This window comes from Epinephelus moara, chromosome 18 (genome assembly GCF_006386435.1).
Source record: "Epinephelus moara isolate mb chromosome 18, YSFRI_EMoa_1.0, whole genome shotgun sequence".
Taxonomy (NCBI): domain Eukaryota; kingdom Metazoa; phylum Chordata; class Actinopteri; order Perciformes; family Serranidae; genus Epinephelus; species Epinephelus moara.
The window spans coordinates 17818596-17834589 of NC_065523.1; the positions used below are offsets into that span (position 1 = coordinate 17818596).

The 15994-nt window shown below is 38.9% G+C and overlaps 2 protein-coding genes across 4 annotated transcripts in view; one reads left to right on the top strand and one right to left on the bottom strand.

Annotated features, from left to right (window-relative positions):
* Positions 1-902: 902 nt before the first annotated feature.
* Positions 903-12352, top strand: snx8a (sorting nexin 8a). Of its 3 annotated transcripts, none has more exons than XM_050069283.1 (14): positions 903-1027; positions 1126-1192; positions 1862-2007; positions 3297-3426; positions 4274-4464; positions 4775-4895; positions 6618-6754; positions 6909-6989; positions 7075-7235; positions 7433-7562; positions 7658-7726; positions 8252-8401; positions 10146-10295; positions 12182-12352. In XM_050069283.1, the coding sequence occupies exons 2-14, from the start codon at positions 1156-1158 to the stop codon at positions 12260-12262; spliced, it is 1584 nt and encodes a 527-aa protein (XP_049925240.1). In that variant the 5' UTR covers positions 903-1027; positions 1126-1155; the 3' UTR covers positions 12263-12352. The 3 variants fall into 3 exon arrangements, with proteins under 3 accessions (XP_049925240.1, XP_049925241.1, XP_049925242.1); XM_050069284.1 differs by having other exon boundaries at positions 1880-2007; XM_050069285.1 differs by lacking the exon at positions 1862-2007 and having other exon boundaries at positions 990-1027.
* A 1859-nt stretch (positions 12353-14211) lies between these two features.
* nudt1 (nudix (nucleoside diphosphate linked moiety X)-type motif 1) overlaps positions 14212-15994 on the bottom strand; it is a 6556-nt gene continuing 4773 nt past the window's right edge. Inside the window, exon 4 of the mRNA XM_050069287.1 lies at positions 14212-15237. Coding sequence (XP_049925244.1) covers positions 15065-15237 — 173 coding nt within the window. The 3' untranslated portion in view covers positions 14212-15064. The remainder of the gene's footprint in view (positions 15238-15994) is intronic.

Below are 15994 nucleotides of genomic sequence, written 5' to 3' on the forward strand. Positions count from 1 at the left end.
ATTTTAGTATTGGTATTTTAGTATAGTTGGAGTGTATTTCAGCATATTTTTACATTGTGTATTCTATAGATATTAAATAAATATTTATCCTATACTTACAGAGTATGCTAAGATTTATTATTTTTTGATATATAGTTTCTCTCTGGTGTGGTATGTATATTTTTTGTGTTTTACTGCTTTTGATTTTTATGTGCTGCTGTAACAAAAGAATTTCCCAGTCTGGGATCAATAAAGTGCATCTATCTATCTATCTATCTATCTATCTATCTATCTATCTATCTATCTATCTATCTATCTATCTACAGCATGGTTCTTTTCAGAATATTATAATGATGGATGATGGATTATGATTATTAATGCTTTCATGTGTTCATCACTTTAATGTTGCAGCTGGTAAAAGTGGAGCCAAATTTTTAACTTTATATATTGCTGTGTGAATTGTGAATTTACCCTTTGGCCATCAGCAAAGTTTTATTTTAATCAATGACAATAAATCATACATTTTCGTTGATTATATTTTGTATTTTTAATCTGAATCTCCAAAGTAACTAAATTAACAATACTTGCAGTGACGTAAAAAGTACACTATTTTCTCAGGAAATAGTAAAAGAAGTAAAGTAGAAGTCGCATAATATGGAAATACTCAAGTAAAGTACAAGTACAGTACTTGAGTAAATGTACCTAGTATAGTAATTGTATTTAAATATCAGGAAAGTCGTTTTTATGGCTTTAGCATCACAGAAGCTGAAACTTCCGAGGAGGTCTTGAACGCAGCGTCAGTTATTCAGCCAAGTATAAAGAATGAGGAACAGAATATTTTAAGCAAATTTACTTGCAGCCAAGTGAAACCAGGAAATAAACAGGCTTTATTAAGACAACAGTTTCCACACTATCATGAGAAATGTTGACTGCATTAACACAGCTGCTGACTGAGCTGCTTTGATACAAATAACAAACACCAGCGCTTCTTCATTTCTTTAAACTTCACCACTGCAGGACATGACATGCTCATTAGCTGTCAGTGCATGTAAGTGAAGGTTTATATTGCTCTGCTGCACACTTGGACTTTACCCAGTGCTCGCTACAACTTTAAGAAATAAATTACTTGTTTTTTCTTTTCTGCAGGAAATCACATGGAGGTGCTCTTGCGCTCACATGACAGTCAGAGCCATGGCAGGAGAGATCAATGAAGGTACAGTGCGAAAACTTCTTCTGCTCTTCTTAACACAGTGTTGCCATGTCGTTTCTTAATCACTTTGCTGCTTTGTTTGGGGTTTCAGTGTCAAACCGGTTGAAAATATTGTGTTAGATGTTTTAAAACGTGGATATATGTGCTCGGTGAAGTCGCGATGGAAACTGACCAATGAGAACTTTTGGGTACATTAAGATCTCAAAATGAAGTTGCTCCATCGTAAACCCCTCCACGAGTGCTTGATGTTATTTTAATTCGCCTGTTAATGTTTTCTTGATACCGGATGAGCTACAGTAACTATTGCTGTTAAAGATAAGCAACGGCTTTAGGAAAGTTTTGATGCTTTTTTTTCCTGCCACGTGAAAATCAGTCGGTTGCAGTACATAAGCTGTATATTACTTAGAAGTCAGATTTCATATCACCATCTTATCTACTGCTCACTACTGTAAAGATATGATAAAGCTGATTATGTGCTGTTTTGGATACTTTGAAAAGTAAAACTGTACAATCTGTGTTGGGATCATATAAAGTCATATGATGGGAAATAAAATGAGTAGTCCTGTCAAAAGGTGGTGTAAGGTAAGGTCTTATGTTGCAGTGATTTTTCATTAGGGCTCTGCTTCTGATCAACTATTTCTTACACTTGGGTGGTTGTGATGCTACATGTAGGTGTTGTTCCCCTTTTAGGCTCAGTTCCTGCCTATTACAGGGAAGTATATGAGGCCATCCGCTGTAGGACAGATGAGAGAGTGCAGGTTGAAGTTTTTCAGCGGTTGCTCCAAAGGACCGATCTCTCCAAGACGGTTGTAGGCCAGGTGAGGGGCTCACACTTAAAACATTAAGCGGCTGCAGCAAGCAACAGTCTGAAAAAAGCTGTAGTTTGTAATGATACAGAGGCAACACCCACTAGAAACAACAGTAAAGAACATTTTCAAACAAGTGTCAATTTTAGCTTCTTGTCTTTTACCTGACATGTGTATATACCTTGTGTATCCTATCCATCCATGCATCCACATACTCTATATCTACTTATTGGCTCTTATAGTCTTGAGGCTTCAGGGTGAAAAGAGGCTGGAATATGAAGTAATTATTGATTAGTAAATTGAAAAGGCTGAGACTCATGTTTTAATTAAAGCAATGAATTAAGTTAAACACATGAGCATGTAATATCCTTGTGCAGAGTTGCTCTGTTACCGATACCAGTATTGGAAATGCCATGCGATACTGCCTAAAATGCTTGATCAAGTATCGACAAGTACACAGGCCCAGCAACGATCCGATATTGTCGATGCCAATAAACCTTCAAGTAGTTTCATAAGAGAATGAAACAGCCATTTTCCCGGGAGTCATTCTTCTTTGCTGCTCTAAAACAGTAGCCCGCACATCAAGTTGTATTGTGCAGCCAATGGTTACTACTGTCTTACTGTTTTAGAGCGGCAAAGACTTGATATTCGATAAAAAGTGTAACATAAGCCATGAGAAAAATGCCAAACTACATAATCAAACAGTTCTATTGTGTCCATTCTCTGTATGTTTCTGTTAATGTACTATAAAGGGTTTAGTGACAACTATGATACCAATCATTTCACATCATGTTGTTACATTTTTTTAACCCAGTGGTATTGGATCTTTACTCGATATCAGCAGACACACAAGTTCAGGAATTGTAATTGGCATCAGGAAGGAAAAAATGGTATTGGAAATTTCTCTGAATATTTGTTTGATTCTAATACAGCATTATGTTTTGGGAATTTATATTAGGCAATACAGATCATATATTTGTATATATACAGATATAGGAGTAATGTATTGTCAACAGGAAGTTAGGCAGGTACTGTGTGTAGGTTAGCAGATTGTGAAAGACACAGATTTGGTTTTAGATATGAGCTAATGCGACAACACACTGGTGTTATGAAATCACTCTTAGCGTGTGAAATGCTTGTCATGGCTCAGAAGAATTTCCCCTTTCCTGACCATTCAGCATATCATCGCCTTTGTGTCTAGTGAGCACTTTTTTGCGTCGAGGAATGCAGACCACAGTTGAATTTGGATCTTGAACCCAAAAGCGGTGAGCTTCACATCATGTTGTCTTTGTCCCCCTCAGATTGCTGAGCATGTTGACACCACAGATGGATTCCTGAGCAAGTTGTCACTTTATAAAGCACTCGCCTTGATTGCTCTTGCTCAGCAAGGAAAGCAACCAAGCCCCAAATTGTTAGAGAATTGCATACAAGGTAAGTGACAGTGTGACAGCAGAGCAGTAAAGGTTTTGCTTAATGAGTAGCTTGATGATTCCTGTGTGTGTGTGAGGGCAACCTCAGCTATCCTGCTACCGTAAGACATTTCATATGAACAGGGCAAATTTCACTCCTTTATTGTCTCACACAGACTCAAGGTTAACACTGGGATACATCCACCTGTTGTTTTAAGTTAGATATACTGCATATCATAATAATTCAAATTCATTTAGGAGTATTTATTTGTAATGTATTTGTACAAAAATATAAATTTTACCCAATACTTTGTTTCTGTCACAACAGAATAAAAGCCAGAATTTTGATGTAAATCAGCTATTTGTTTTATCTTATTTTGGTAGAGAAGCCTCAGCTATGTTTAAGTGTTGCATTCTTTCACTATAGTCCCACAGTGGGAAGATGATAGGAGGGAGTTTCATGGTTTTCATAGAGGTAGCCATTATGCTGGCTTGAGTTAGATCCATTCCCAACCTTCTATGATTATTTAAGGCTCTCAGTGTTATTTCAGGTGTGGCCAGTATGGCAGCTAGCTGCATGCCACTTCCTCATCTGCGCAAGAACAAGTTTTCTGCATTTGTCGCAGTACATTACATTCAATTCATGACCTTCTTGGAATGCACAGAAAGGGATGAATACCAGACACCAGGCACAATACCGTGCCAACTAAAGACAAACAGAGCAAGACACGTAGTAATCTGTTGAAAAGAGAAAAGTGGTTTTAAAACCAGCATTCCTCACAGTTAGGAAATTCATTTCATTCTACATTTTTTTGATATACTCGTAAAAAACAAATATTAGAGGTTGGTGCTGGTTGTGTGCTTGACAGAGTTACCAAAACCTCAGCTCGGAGAGCCAAGTGACCTGAAAGCATTAAGGATGCAGCCGGCTCAGGAGGACGTTCTGACAATGTCTCACACGCTGGACAAGCTGCTTCTCAGGGACACAGTCCAGGTTGAGCTCATACCTGAGAAAAAGGGCCTGTTCCTCAAACATGTGGAGTACCAGGTCACCAGCCAGGCAAGGGATCCCATTATTCCTACTGCATGCAAATGACTGTGTTAGAATAACCTTGAACAAACGGTGCATTATTCTTCTTGTTTGTCTCACCTTGATGGCACTGGTGCAGAATAATTTCTTCTCACTTAACGTCTCATTTTCCAATTCACATTAGTGCCAGTGTTTTTTGTCGTGTAGACGTTTTCAGTCTCTATGAAGAAAAGTTCGGATTTACCTTCAGTTATCAGCCAAGTAACCAACAGAAATTTTAATATTGAATGCTCTTAACCATTTTCTGATTATTTTCTTTCTCTGCTTTTTTTGCTTTCAGCGTTATAAAATATCAGTTTACCGGCGTTACAGTGATTTTGATGTCTTCCATGAGGTTTTGCTTCAGAGATTTGCCTACAGAGTTGTGCCGGCGCTGCCACCTAAGAGAATGTTAAAGGGAGGTACGTTACTCTGTCTGAACTCTGACATCTACACAGTTACTATTACTCTGTGTCCGCATTTCCTCCATCTTTCTTTCTGAGCCCATTATTGTTTCCTGAGCATTATTGGATTTGGGTTTCTATGCTTTACTCAAAGGTCAGCTGCAAATATCCAGGTGCTTCTGGTAACTGAGTGTTTTTTTGTTTTGCTTTTGCTTTTGCTTGATAAATAATGAATGTTATATTTTAATATAAGCTGTTATTCCCGCAGGCTCTGTTGTTTCAAGCACAGTAATCGCTGTTCATCAAAGTTATTGCCTGAAAGAAGGAAAAGGAAACTAGTGATGTGTAAAATGAGCCGGTTTCAGTTCACAATAAGTTATTGTAGCTTTGGAATGATAATTATGTCAACACACACACACACACACACACACACACACACACACACACACACACACACACACACACAAACACACATTAGAATCCTCGCAAAACACTTGATAAGACAATGTCTCAATTAGAGATTTTTATCAAGTACAAAATGTGTTCGAAAGAAACCTCACGTGTAAATACGCCAGTTGTGCCCTTTTCATCTCATCTTACTGATATGTGTAGCTCAAGATCTACTTCATTATTCATTTTTTCAGTAATCAGTGCAGAGGAAGTTTGAGGATTTGAGTAAGATTTTGAAAATGGCTAATTTACATGCGGTATGTTGAAGGAGCACTCCACTGATTTTAGCATTTCACCTCTATAACACTGTCAGACAAAACGTATTCAAATAGTTGCATCAGAGAGGACAAGAGAACAAGAAATACATATCTATGTATTAATTCCATGCATTCTTATTTCTTGTCAAAACCCATTGCCTACATTACCCACAATGCAACGTCATCACCAATATTTAGGATGGAGATTCACTATCCTCAGGCAGAGAGGAAGAGCAGGTTACAGAGGCAACGTAACTTTAAACTCCACACCCCCAGAAAGTTTTCATTTTTAATCATGTAGCCTTCACCACCAACTAGCGCCGACTCAAGTGATATCACTCAAGGCAATTTATTTAATTTGCCCTGCTCCCTATAGAGCCACAAATGACTTTAAAGAACTTCTTTTCACATATGAAATAGTTCTCCTTTGGTATTTCTTTTTTTTTTTTCAATCAAAAACACACATTTTCCCTCTTACCCGTAGTGCTATTTATTAATCTGGATTGTTTTGTTGGGAGTTAACAAAGTGTTGTAGAGATGTCTACCTTCTCTCAAATATAATGGAGCTAGATGGCACTCGGCTTGTGGTGCTCAAAGTGCCAAAAAATACATTTGAAAAACTCAACAGCCATGTCTCTTTACAGGAATCATGACCCAGTTACTCAAGACAATCTACTGACGTTGTTGGGAGCAGTTTTTTGTAGGAACTATTTTCTCCCTACCATACTACACTCGCCACCTGTATCACTGTGCAGACGGAAGCATGCATCTACAGATTACTTTGTAGCTAACCGATACTGCTAGCTTACCAGGCACCACTGATATAACTAATGAAACTAACTAACTAATGATGAACTTCCCCTTTAAAGGAATACTACATTATTTTGATTGACTTTAAATATAAAAGTCGCATTTGTATTTGCTAACCCTCTGTCCCTTTTTAAGTTTGTAGCCCCAACTCTCTCCACATTAACCCTCCTGGTCAAACTGCTTAATGTGTTGTCGTCATGTTTTCTCTGGTCTCTGTCCACAGTCCTCACCTCCGTCTCTGAGCGTGACTTCATTGAAGGGAGGAGACGTGCGCTTTGCAGATTCATTAACTTGGTGGCAAGGCACCCATTCTTCTCAGAGGACGAGTTGGTCAAGACCTTCCTCACCTTCAGTGGCTCTGTACGTTGTAGTTTTTAACTCGCTGCCTCCTGCTGTGTCACTGGCTGTTGCGCAATGAGCATTATCATCATGATGACTTGACAGTGAGATGCATCCTGTTCCACTTACTCAGTGTCTTTTTCCACTCACGCTCCCCAACCGTCCTCCCTAACAGGATGTTCAGACTAAGCTGCGTGACGCTTACAAGAAAACGGGTGATGAGTTCATGACTAACAGAGTCGCAACCCTGGCGAAGGTTTGTCACATATGTACGATGAAAAAAAAAATACTTTCTCCTAAACAATTACCTGCATTTAGAATTTCTTTGATTTGTTTTGTAGGAATATCTCCCCGCTGACATTCAAGCTCAGTTTTCGACAAGCAGAGAGCTGATTAGAAATATTCACAACAGCTTTCAGAAGCTGCGGGACAGAGCTGAGAAAATGGCAGAGCGCTCTAAGGAGAATGCAACTGATCTTCTCATGTTTGGCAGAGAGCTCAGGTATTTCATTATTATGGGTATAAAGTTAAAGTCTGTGTCTTGTATGCAGAGGTTTCGGGCTGAGAAAACAAATGTTAATAAGATTCCAAATCCTCTGTGTTGTTGGGTCTCTTCATGGTTGTTAGTTTGAAATGAGTTTGGCAACTAAGACATCACAGTGTTGGATTCTGGCTCTGTAATAACGCTGTTTTCGACAGTACGCTGGGCTCAGATGCTTCGTCTCTTCCCTCCTTGGCCTCTTCACAAAGCACCTGGGGGACCCTGCGTCAATCTCTGAAGAGTCTGTCTGTGGAGTTCGCCGTGCTGTCTGACAAAGCTGCTCAGCAGGTATAGCCCTCAGTCCTTCATCCCCACCACCTGCTCTGCTGCGCTTGTCCAAAACTGGCACTGGGTAATAAATGTTGTTTTGCTTATGTCCTCAGGGCAGACGGGAAGAGGATGATGTTGTGGAAAAACTGAATCTTTTCCTGGATTTGCTGCAGTCGTACAGAGTGAGTTAGTTTCACTTTGCTCTGCTCATTTAACTCGAGTCCACCCCCAGGGACAGTTGATTTTGTTTTGATGTTTGCACATTTCACCTCCCAGTCCAGTGATGCTCACTTTATGAAGTACTGCAAAATGGATTTTATCCATCAAGGCAGTAAAATCAATCTCTTGCTTTCTGATGGAGAGACACGACGAGGAGCTGTATATTTACAGTAAATCCATCTTCGGTTAGTAACTCAGTTATGTAATGATTAATTTTAATAACAACGCACCCAACCAGTCTATCTCACTTAGCAATATAGCTCTTAGTAGTGGGTGGTTTGAGATTAAATAAGGGGACTGGTGGGCAGATAAAGCTGCATTTTCTATAGCCTCTACTAAATCTATTAACAGTAATATGTATGGTAATTTCAATTCATTATCATGTCAGCATTCTTCCATTGTCCTTGGCTGTTGTGTATTACTGTTAATTTTCTTATTACCATGTCACATTGAGGCACATAAGAAGCTGACAGTGTTTTTTCCTCTAGGATCTCTGTGAGCGCCATGAGAAAGGCGTGCTCCACGAGCACCAGAGAGCTCTGCACAAGTACGGTATGATGAAGAGGCAGATGATGAGCGCCACAGTGCAGCCCAAAGAGCAGGCATCTGTGGAGCAGCTGGAGTCACGAATTGTTCAGGTGGTCAATCTCTTTCGGTTTCTCTCTTTCCACATTTTTGACAATGCGTCCTGATTGACAGCAAACTGTTTTAGTTTAGTAATAAAAAAAATGCTAAATTGGCCTGAGTTTATCTATTGCTAATACACTCCCCTGAAACGCAGCAAGGATTTCAAGGATCTCATTACCCTTCATTAGCCAATCCTCAAATTCAGCACTCTACTTATGTATACAATACATTTTTAAACAACATCTCCTGCATGTAAGTAAAAGCGATGTGAGATATTTTTAAAGAGTTTGTACCAAAAGATTTTTATGCTATTTTATATTTTCGAGTTTTGAGAAATTGCATTGATTTATTCATTGAAGGGGACAGATACATTAACATAACTTCATGAATAAGAGCTTTAAATGAACCAAGTTCACACACAGGCACAAAGAAGAGTCCCATTAGGTTCAGTACCAGTTAACAGCATTTGTCAACTTACTGGATACTGGTGTTTCCCTGTTGGTTCTCATCTTGTGACTGTAGTTCCTGTAGTGTGGTTTGTCTGTATTTAGCAAATGTGGTCATGAATTTTCAGAGTAGCAGTTTGCAGTTTTCTGACCTCTCAGTTTGGGCTTAGAGGACTGTAACTGTCAGCTGACCCACCCTGTCATCAACTGTTATTCAGTTACTTAAGACTGAAAGTTCCCATGAAACCGAAGTCGCTTTTTTATTCACACATGTTGCTGATTGTCACCTATATGCCAGCATCTGGCCCAGCAATGATAAACAAGTCATTTTGTTGGTATTTTTAATAGTATTTAGAGTTTGTCATTTCCTGGATACTAATTTTGCGTCCAACAAAACACTTTATCTACCATTGAGATGCATCAGCTTCATCGCAGGGATGAGCTGCATCTGTCCTTCACCAGCAGTGCTGCTGGCTTCAGAACCCGACTCAAACGACTTCATCATGGTCGTCTTCTTTCTCCATTTCATCCCTGCCCGATTCGTTGGGGAAATCCACAGGCTTAGGTGATGGTGGTGGCAAGAATTACTCTCCAACCGAGAGCAGGCTGGCCTCATTGCTGTTCACAGAGTTAAACTAGTAACTACGGTAAATCTGAAATGTTGGCAAGGGATCGTAACACACATTCAACAGTATTGGCTACAGTAAACGCAATCAGTAGGCTTGTCCACAGCAAGTCCTCCCTAGCGTTCTGTTTAATGCGTATATATGCGAAAGCACTTCCCTTTCCTTGAGGTGTTTAGTTTATCACATCAACAGACAGGGTGTTTGATATGCTATCAGAAATTAGCAGAAAAAGACAATTAGGATATTTACCACTCATCTCGTGTCAATCACAGGCCCCTGAATTGATTCAAATCAAAATCAAAATCATATTGTATCATGGCAGACTTTGCAATATCAGCAAATATCATATCATTATCCAAAGAATCTGTGTACCATATTGTGATGAAACTTGTGATTTACACCCCTAACACCAACCAGTGTTGGTGTCAGTCAGTAACTGATAAAGTCAGAAGGAGAGGATTAAGCAATAGTTCACTTGTGAATCATATCTGGAGCCAATTAACAATGTAATGAAATGATTTATAACCATCTCCTTGCTTGAGCAGAGCTTTATCGTCCTCATCACATCTCAAGTATCATTGGAGGAAAATTTCCACAATTTTTTTTTTTCTTACTGATTATCATTATCATTCGGTAAGTGATGACAACTTCCCAATTAATTTTCTTTATTATTCTGTTAATAGCAAGAGAACGCCATTCAGACCATGGAGCTGCGTAACTACTTCTCCCTGTTCTGCCTTCATCAAGAGACACAGCTCATCTTCATCTACCTTCCAATCACATCCCACATTCTGGGGGCTTTCGTTAACTCCCAGGTCCAAGGACACAGAGAGGTGAGACCACTTGTGTGGAAATCATTTTTCCACAGACCCTTTAAGAAGGGTCAAATCAGTTTTAAATTGGCTTTTGAAGTCCAACGAAATAACTAATAATGATGGATGGTATCACTGGTGAGATGTTCTCTACTCATGCAGGATCTGACCCGACTTACATTTCACACAGACGAGTGAATCTCCCATATGCCTTTGCCTGTTTGAAAATCAAATAAAGCACACTGTGTATATTTATTAAGTTAGATGGCTCTTTTTGAACCTAGCCTTTTACACTTAAACTCCAATATAATTTCACGGCTACGTCAACATCACAGTGCTTAATTAATCTAAAGTTTTTAGATCAGATTTTTCTTCCTCGACGATTCACATTCATGTTTAGAATGACCTGTAGTCTATCTGACATAAGTGTGAATGAATCTCTGCCCCGAAACGCCTCACATGCAACCAGTAATGTGACACACATCGAACAACAACAAAAAATATCACATTTGCAAAACAGGTATCTGGGGAAAAAAAGGAGACATTTTATAGCTGCAGCCACATTCTGTTTGAAGCCTATATGTCATGCCCCTACAAGCCGCGCCCACCCTCAGTACAAGACAAACCCACTAACGCGATGGTTATCTGAACTCAGCTAAAAAGCCACTTGTAGTGACTTAAACATGAGGCTAAACATAGCAATATCCCTCTTTATCCATTTACTGTATTAAGACATGATTTACCGTTTAAGTTAAGAGATGTAAGCCTTACCATACCCCAAAACCTAACCTTACCTGCCTCTCTTTTGACCATCATAGCTAGTTAGCTAAATGCTAACTTAGCATTTTCCGCTGGGCCTCTGCTCCTCTGACCAAGGAGTGCAGGGGCCTGATCGTGAACTAACAGTGGTTTACATAGCTGCTCCAGCCACAGCTATACCTACTTGGGAAAAACTAATGACATAATTGTGCAAACATTCATCTCCAAAATGATTTTGCTGCAGAGGTCAGACGACAACTTGCCATATGTTGAGCTGTTCGGAAGGGGCTGTTTCTCCCATGGCACTCTCCCAAACAGAAGCACATGGCCAATTATGAGCCTATGCAGTATGACATCATCGACTGCCATTTGTTTTTCGGGGTAATGTGACATTTTGGCATATTGAGGCTTCTGGATTACGAGCTGTTGTTACAATAGCATAAGGGGAAAGAGATGATGGAACGCAAAAGCTGTAGTTCAGTTAGCAGTTATTACTGGTAATTCTGTGGAGAGAGAGGTGTGGGTGTGGGAGGAGTCAGGATTAGTGGGACCACAGTGTGGACGGTTTCATGAAGGAACAGTTCCCCCAAATCTTAGGATGTCCAGAGCTACACTCCAATATCTCTGTCGGCGCCTCACAACAACGTTGTTAAAGCATGTTGGCAAGCTGTCCCCATCAGAAAGCATCTGGCAGTCAGGCTCTATTGACATGTTACTGGGCCAGCCTATTGCAGTACAGCGACAGCAGCCTTCTATCGTTTCAACAGACCGCTTCGCTATGTGCCTGCATAGTGAAGTATGACGTGGAAGAACTATGAATGTATGGGAGAAACACACATGAATTCTGATATGAGCGCTCTCACAGCAGGCGCATGAGAGGATAGGTATCAGATTGAGGAAGACATACGAAGGGGCCCCAAATCTGATTGGAAAAAATTGGATTTCTGTGCCCACACTTATCAGATGTCACATGAAAGCAAATTAAAAAAAAGGGAATCTTCCTACATTTTCTTGTAATGTGAACGTAGCGGTCAATGTTTCCTGAAAATGATTCCTGAAAGAAAGATTTTGATGCCGTTTGTTCTATTAGTATAATGAGCCTAAAGGAAATCTGTATGAAGAGAAGTGACCTTTTGCTTTCTTTCCAGATGGGAGCGGTGTGGAATGAACTCCAGCCAAAGCTGGGATGTCTCTTTGGCGGCAATAACGGGTTGAAGCCCCCCATCTGAAGCCTGAATACTGGAGGTGCAGGAGAGAAACACAGCCACTGATGAAGATCACAAACTGGAAAATAACTTGCTCTGTGAGCTAAAGAAAAATGTAGATTACACAACTTTTTTTCTTACTTCTACAAAGTCTTCTATCACACCATATAGACTCATTCAATAAGAGGATTTTTTTATGTAAATGAGTTCTCAACTTCTCGACTTATTTCAGGGTTTGATCATCAACCATGTAACTGGAAAAGACAGTGTGCTCATAAATGTGTCATTTTATGCTCTGCTTGATGAGGAAATAATGTAGGACAGAAAATCCTCTAAATGTTATTTTACAAGGGACCAGTCAGCGTGTCAGACGTTCAGCACAACATATTCATGCATTCCAACTCATTTCCTACAGCACCTGTTCATAACTTAACCTTGTGAGAAGTTTTATACACTAAGAATATGGAGAAAAATTGAGAGGGACAGAGTTTGACTTTATTAAAGGATGGGATTATTTTAAATCTCCAGTCATGAAGGTTTTACTTACTGAATAACTTTAGACCAATGTATTTTTGATACAGATTTTAGTTCATAAGGATGTGTAGCAGCATACTTTATATTTTTATGGACAATTGTGCTATTTCTCGTGTTTACTTTTATATAGAGAAACATATTTGCCTTCTCTGCTTAAATTGACTCCCAGTTTTTTTATAAGCTATTTTGGAAGGCCTACACTCAAAGTGTCTAATACTACAAAGGGCAGAGATTTGAGATTTACAGATTAAAAATGGCACTAGTGGCATAATAATGTCGATAATAACACTATAAGCTATTGATTACTACCAAAGATAAATGATATACATTAATTAAAATAAAATAAATGCAATAAATGTGCAGTAAATCATATAACAGGATTCCTACACAATTAAAATTTAATAATCGCTTGTATTACTTTAATTTTACTGGAAGGTTTTTGGCTGGATCACTTTACAGATGGAGGCAGTTAAAGTAATCCTCATTGAAAATTTGTGTAATGATGGGCCTCATGCAGCAACATTTTCTGATATTTTCTTTTAGTTTTCTATTAAAAATAAGAGAAATGAACTCCAGGTGCACCAAACATTCTTCACCATCCAGATCTGCTCTTACCCAGGTGTGCTGCTGAATGATGAATCCCACTTGATCATAGCAAAGCTAACGCCCCTCTAAACACTATATAAGGGCAGGTGTTGTGCCATGTGTAAATACTCAATGCCCAAGAACTGGAGATGTGCCACCAAAAAAAGGCCGTAAGAGTGGTAGAGGTAGTAAATTGATGTACTGTCAGATAAACGTACACAAATTTAATATGATTTTCCAGAGCATTTGATTGCTGTTACAAGACAGTTGAAAAACCAGCAATGCCAAAAAAGTTGTGATGCTGTAAATGATGTGTCAGCAGAGGGATGCACAGAAACTGAAATGAAAGAAAATGGTTTAATATGAAATGGAAGCAATTTTTATGTCCCTCAAATTTAAAACTTTTGTTTCCTTGCTGACAAATAATTTGTGGACTGTGAAAACAAGGTATTTTTTCTTATCTTGGTAGAAGCGAATTTCCACTTGTGAAATTTTCTCATCTTGCGTACCCAGACCTATCTCCCCGGGCCTAGAGAAAATTTTGGAAGCACCCTTTATTATTCTGGTATAGAGGGAAAAAAGCGCTCTGGGTTGTATTTCTTAAAACCAATCAGTCATCTTGGGCGCCGCTAAGCCGAGGATGCAGCGACTATGCAAAATGGTCGCATGCAGACAGTGGAAGTGGAGGAGAATGCAGGCTGAAATAGGCAGCCAATGTCAGCTGTATACCCACAGTCTGCATCTGGTGAGTCAGAATAAATATTATTTCACCTCAGAGAAGAGAAAAAATAAGACAACATTGGTGAATCACAGAAATCAGTGGGTACAAACAAAATAAGAACAAACTGAATATAAACAAAAATAAGCAGACATTTAATATATCACGTCCTGCATGAGGCCCAGTGTGTATCAGGGCAAACAAGCCATTTCATCCTTTTCATACACTATTAGACTTTCTATTTTTCAGATATTTGGCATGAAAACAACTATGCATATTAGTGTCTATACACATACAGTTTATCTTGTATTTTATAAAACATAAAGTCAAAGGGACAATTTGCCATATACGCTCTCATGTTACCTCACAAACTGTCACCAACTAACACCATCTAACACACCGAAATGACTGTGTTGAAATGAGCAATGCCAACATGCAAATCAGCATATGTGCACATATTTCAACTTTTATTCTATGAAGAAACTGTAATGCTGTACATACAGTATGAAACATTTGTTTTGGCAAGAAAAATGCATCAGGAATCAAGTTATCTAACTTGCACAGAATATGAAATCCAATAAAATTGTCACTGTAGATATTGTAAATATTTTATCAAAGGAATTCTTGCTGAACTGTGTTAAATCAGTTATCCTGAAAAATAAAATAACTGGATATTTCTGTCAGTAAATGGCTTTATTTTATTCATTTTTAAATGATGTAAGGTGTGACTGAAAAAAAAGATCTTCAGCTGGCTACATTTCTAAAGAAAACACGTAAAAAAAGAAAAGAAGAAGTTACAGTCATTTTACATGTAAACGCACGTACAGTTAACATGGTTTAAGTCCTTGGAATCTTGCCGTTTCCTCCCACAAGTGAAACTGAACAACAAACGCTGAACCGTGTGACAGCTTTAAAATTTAAAGAGGAACTTTGGAAGATTGATGTTTTTTTGTTGCAGTAAAAAAATGTCCCCAAAAACGCAGGTCATCTCACAGTTGCTCCACTTCCTCCAGTTTGTGGCTGAGGATCACATCGTGACCCTGAAACTTAAAGTATCCCACAAATTTCTTCTTCTGGAGCATCAGTGGGAACCACAGGATGTCATCGGCCCACATTTGACTGAAAGGAATTTTGTCACATTCGAACCACTGAGGCCGCATCTCTAGAAAACAATAAGGAAAATAATAAGTAGACCACCTAAGAATTAAACAACTTTTTATCATCTGCCTTACCATACTACTGCCAACTAATGCTCCCATACACTAAAGGACTCTGAAAAGACTTTTAAGACTAAAGTCTGACACCACCTCACATCTTAAGACAATAGGAGTTTCTGGTCGCACACTATAAGGTTTTGCAAAGACAAGGGATCTTGCAGGGTCATGATTTGCAAGATTACAACTAAATTCCTTTTGGCGGAAAATATTACACCAAACTCCCTTTAAAAAATATTAACAATGTTTTACGTGTCCGTAAAAACACATAGCTCTAGAAACACCAGATGAAAGGCGTCATATGTTGAAAGTATTCTCCTCAGTTCTGCATCGATATAATCAATAAAGACAAACCGTATTTGTGTACAGACTTTACATTTTGGATGTTGTCACCTTAACTCACTACCAGCCTCTGTTGGTTAACTGCTCTATTTTAGTGGGAGGACACCGTGGGAATGAGGTGTGAACCGTTTAATAAATTAGGATTTCTCACTAAAATAATAACTGGTTGGTGGATCAGATATGCGTCAAATTAAACACTGTTCACTCCACAGCTCCACCAATCTCTCCTCCTTTTCCACAGTCCAAAAGAACAGTCACTTTTCCACTAGACTCACAAGTCAGTCTTTAGATGCTTTGCTTAACTAAAGACTGATGACTTTCTCCCTGATTTTGTGTTTAGATGGGCGGATACAATTTCAGAGT

What these genes read in the sequence shown, in the direction of transcription:
- snx8a (XM_050069283.1), top strand. Translation starts at nt 1,156, where the DNA reads ATGACAGTCAGAGCCATGGCAGGAGAGATCAATGAAG. An exon ending in AGTACCAGGTCACCAGCCAG is followed by an intron (nt 4,465 to 4,774) that starts GCAAGGGATCCC and finishes TTTTGCTTTCAG; the next exon opens with CGTTATAAAATATCAGTTTA. An exon ending in CTGACAAAGCTGCTCAGCAG is followed by an intron (nt 7,563 to 7,657) that starts GTATAGCCCTCA and finishes TTATGTCCTCAG; the next exon opens with GGCAGACGGGAAGAGGATGA.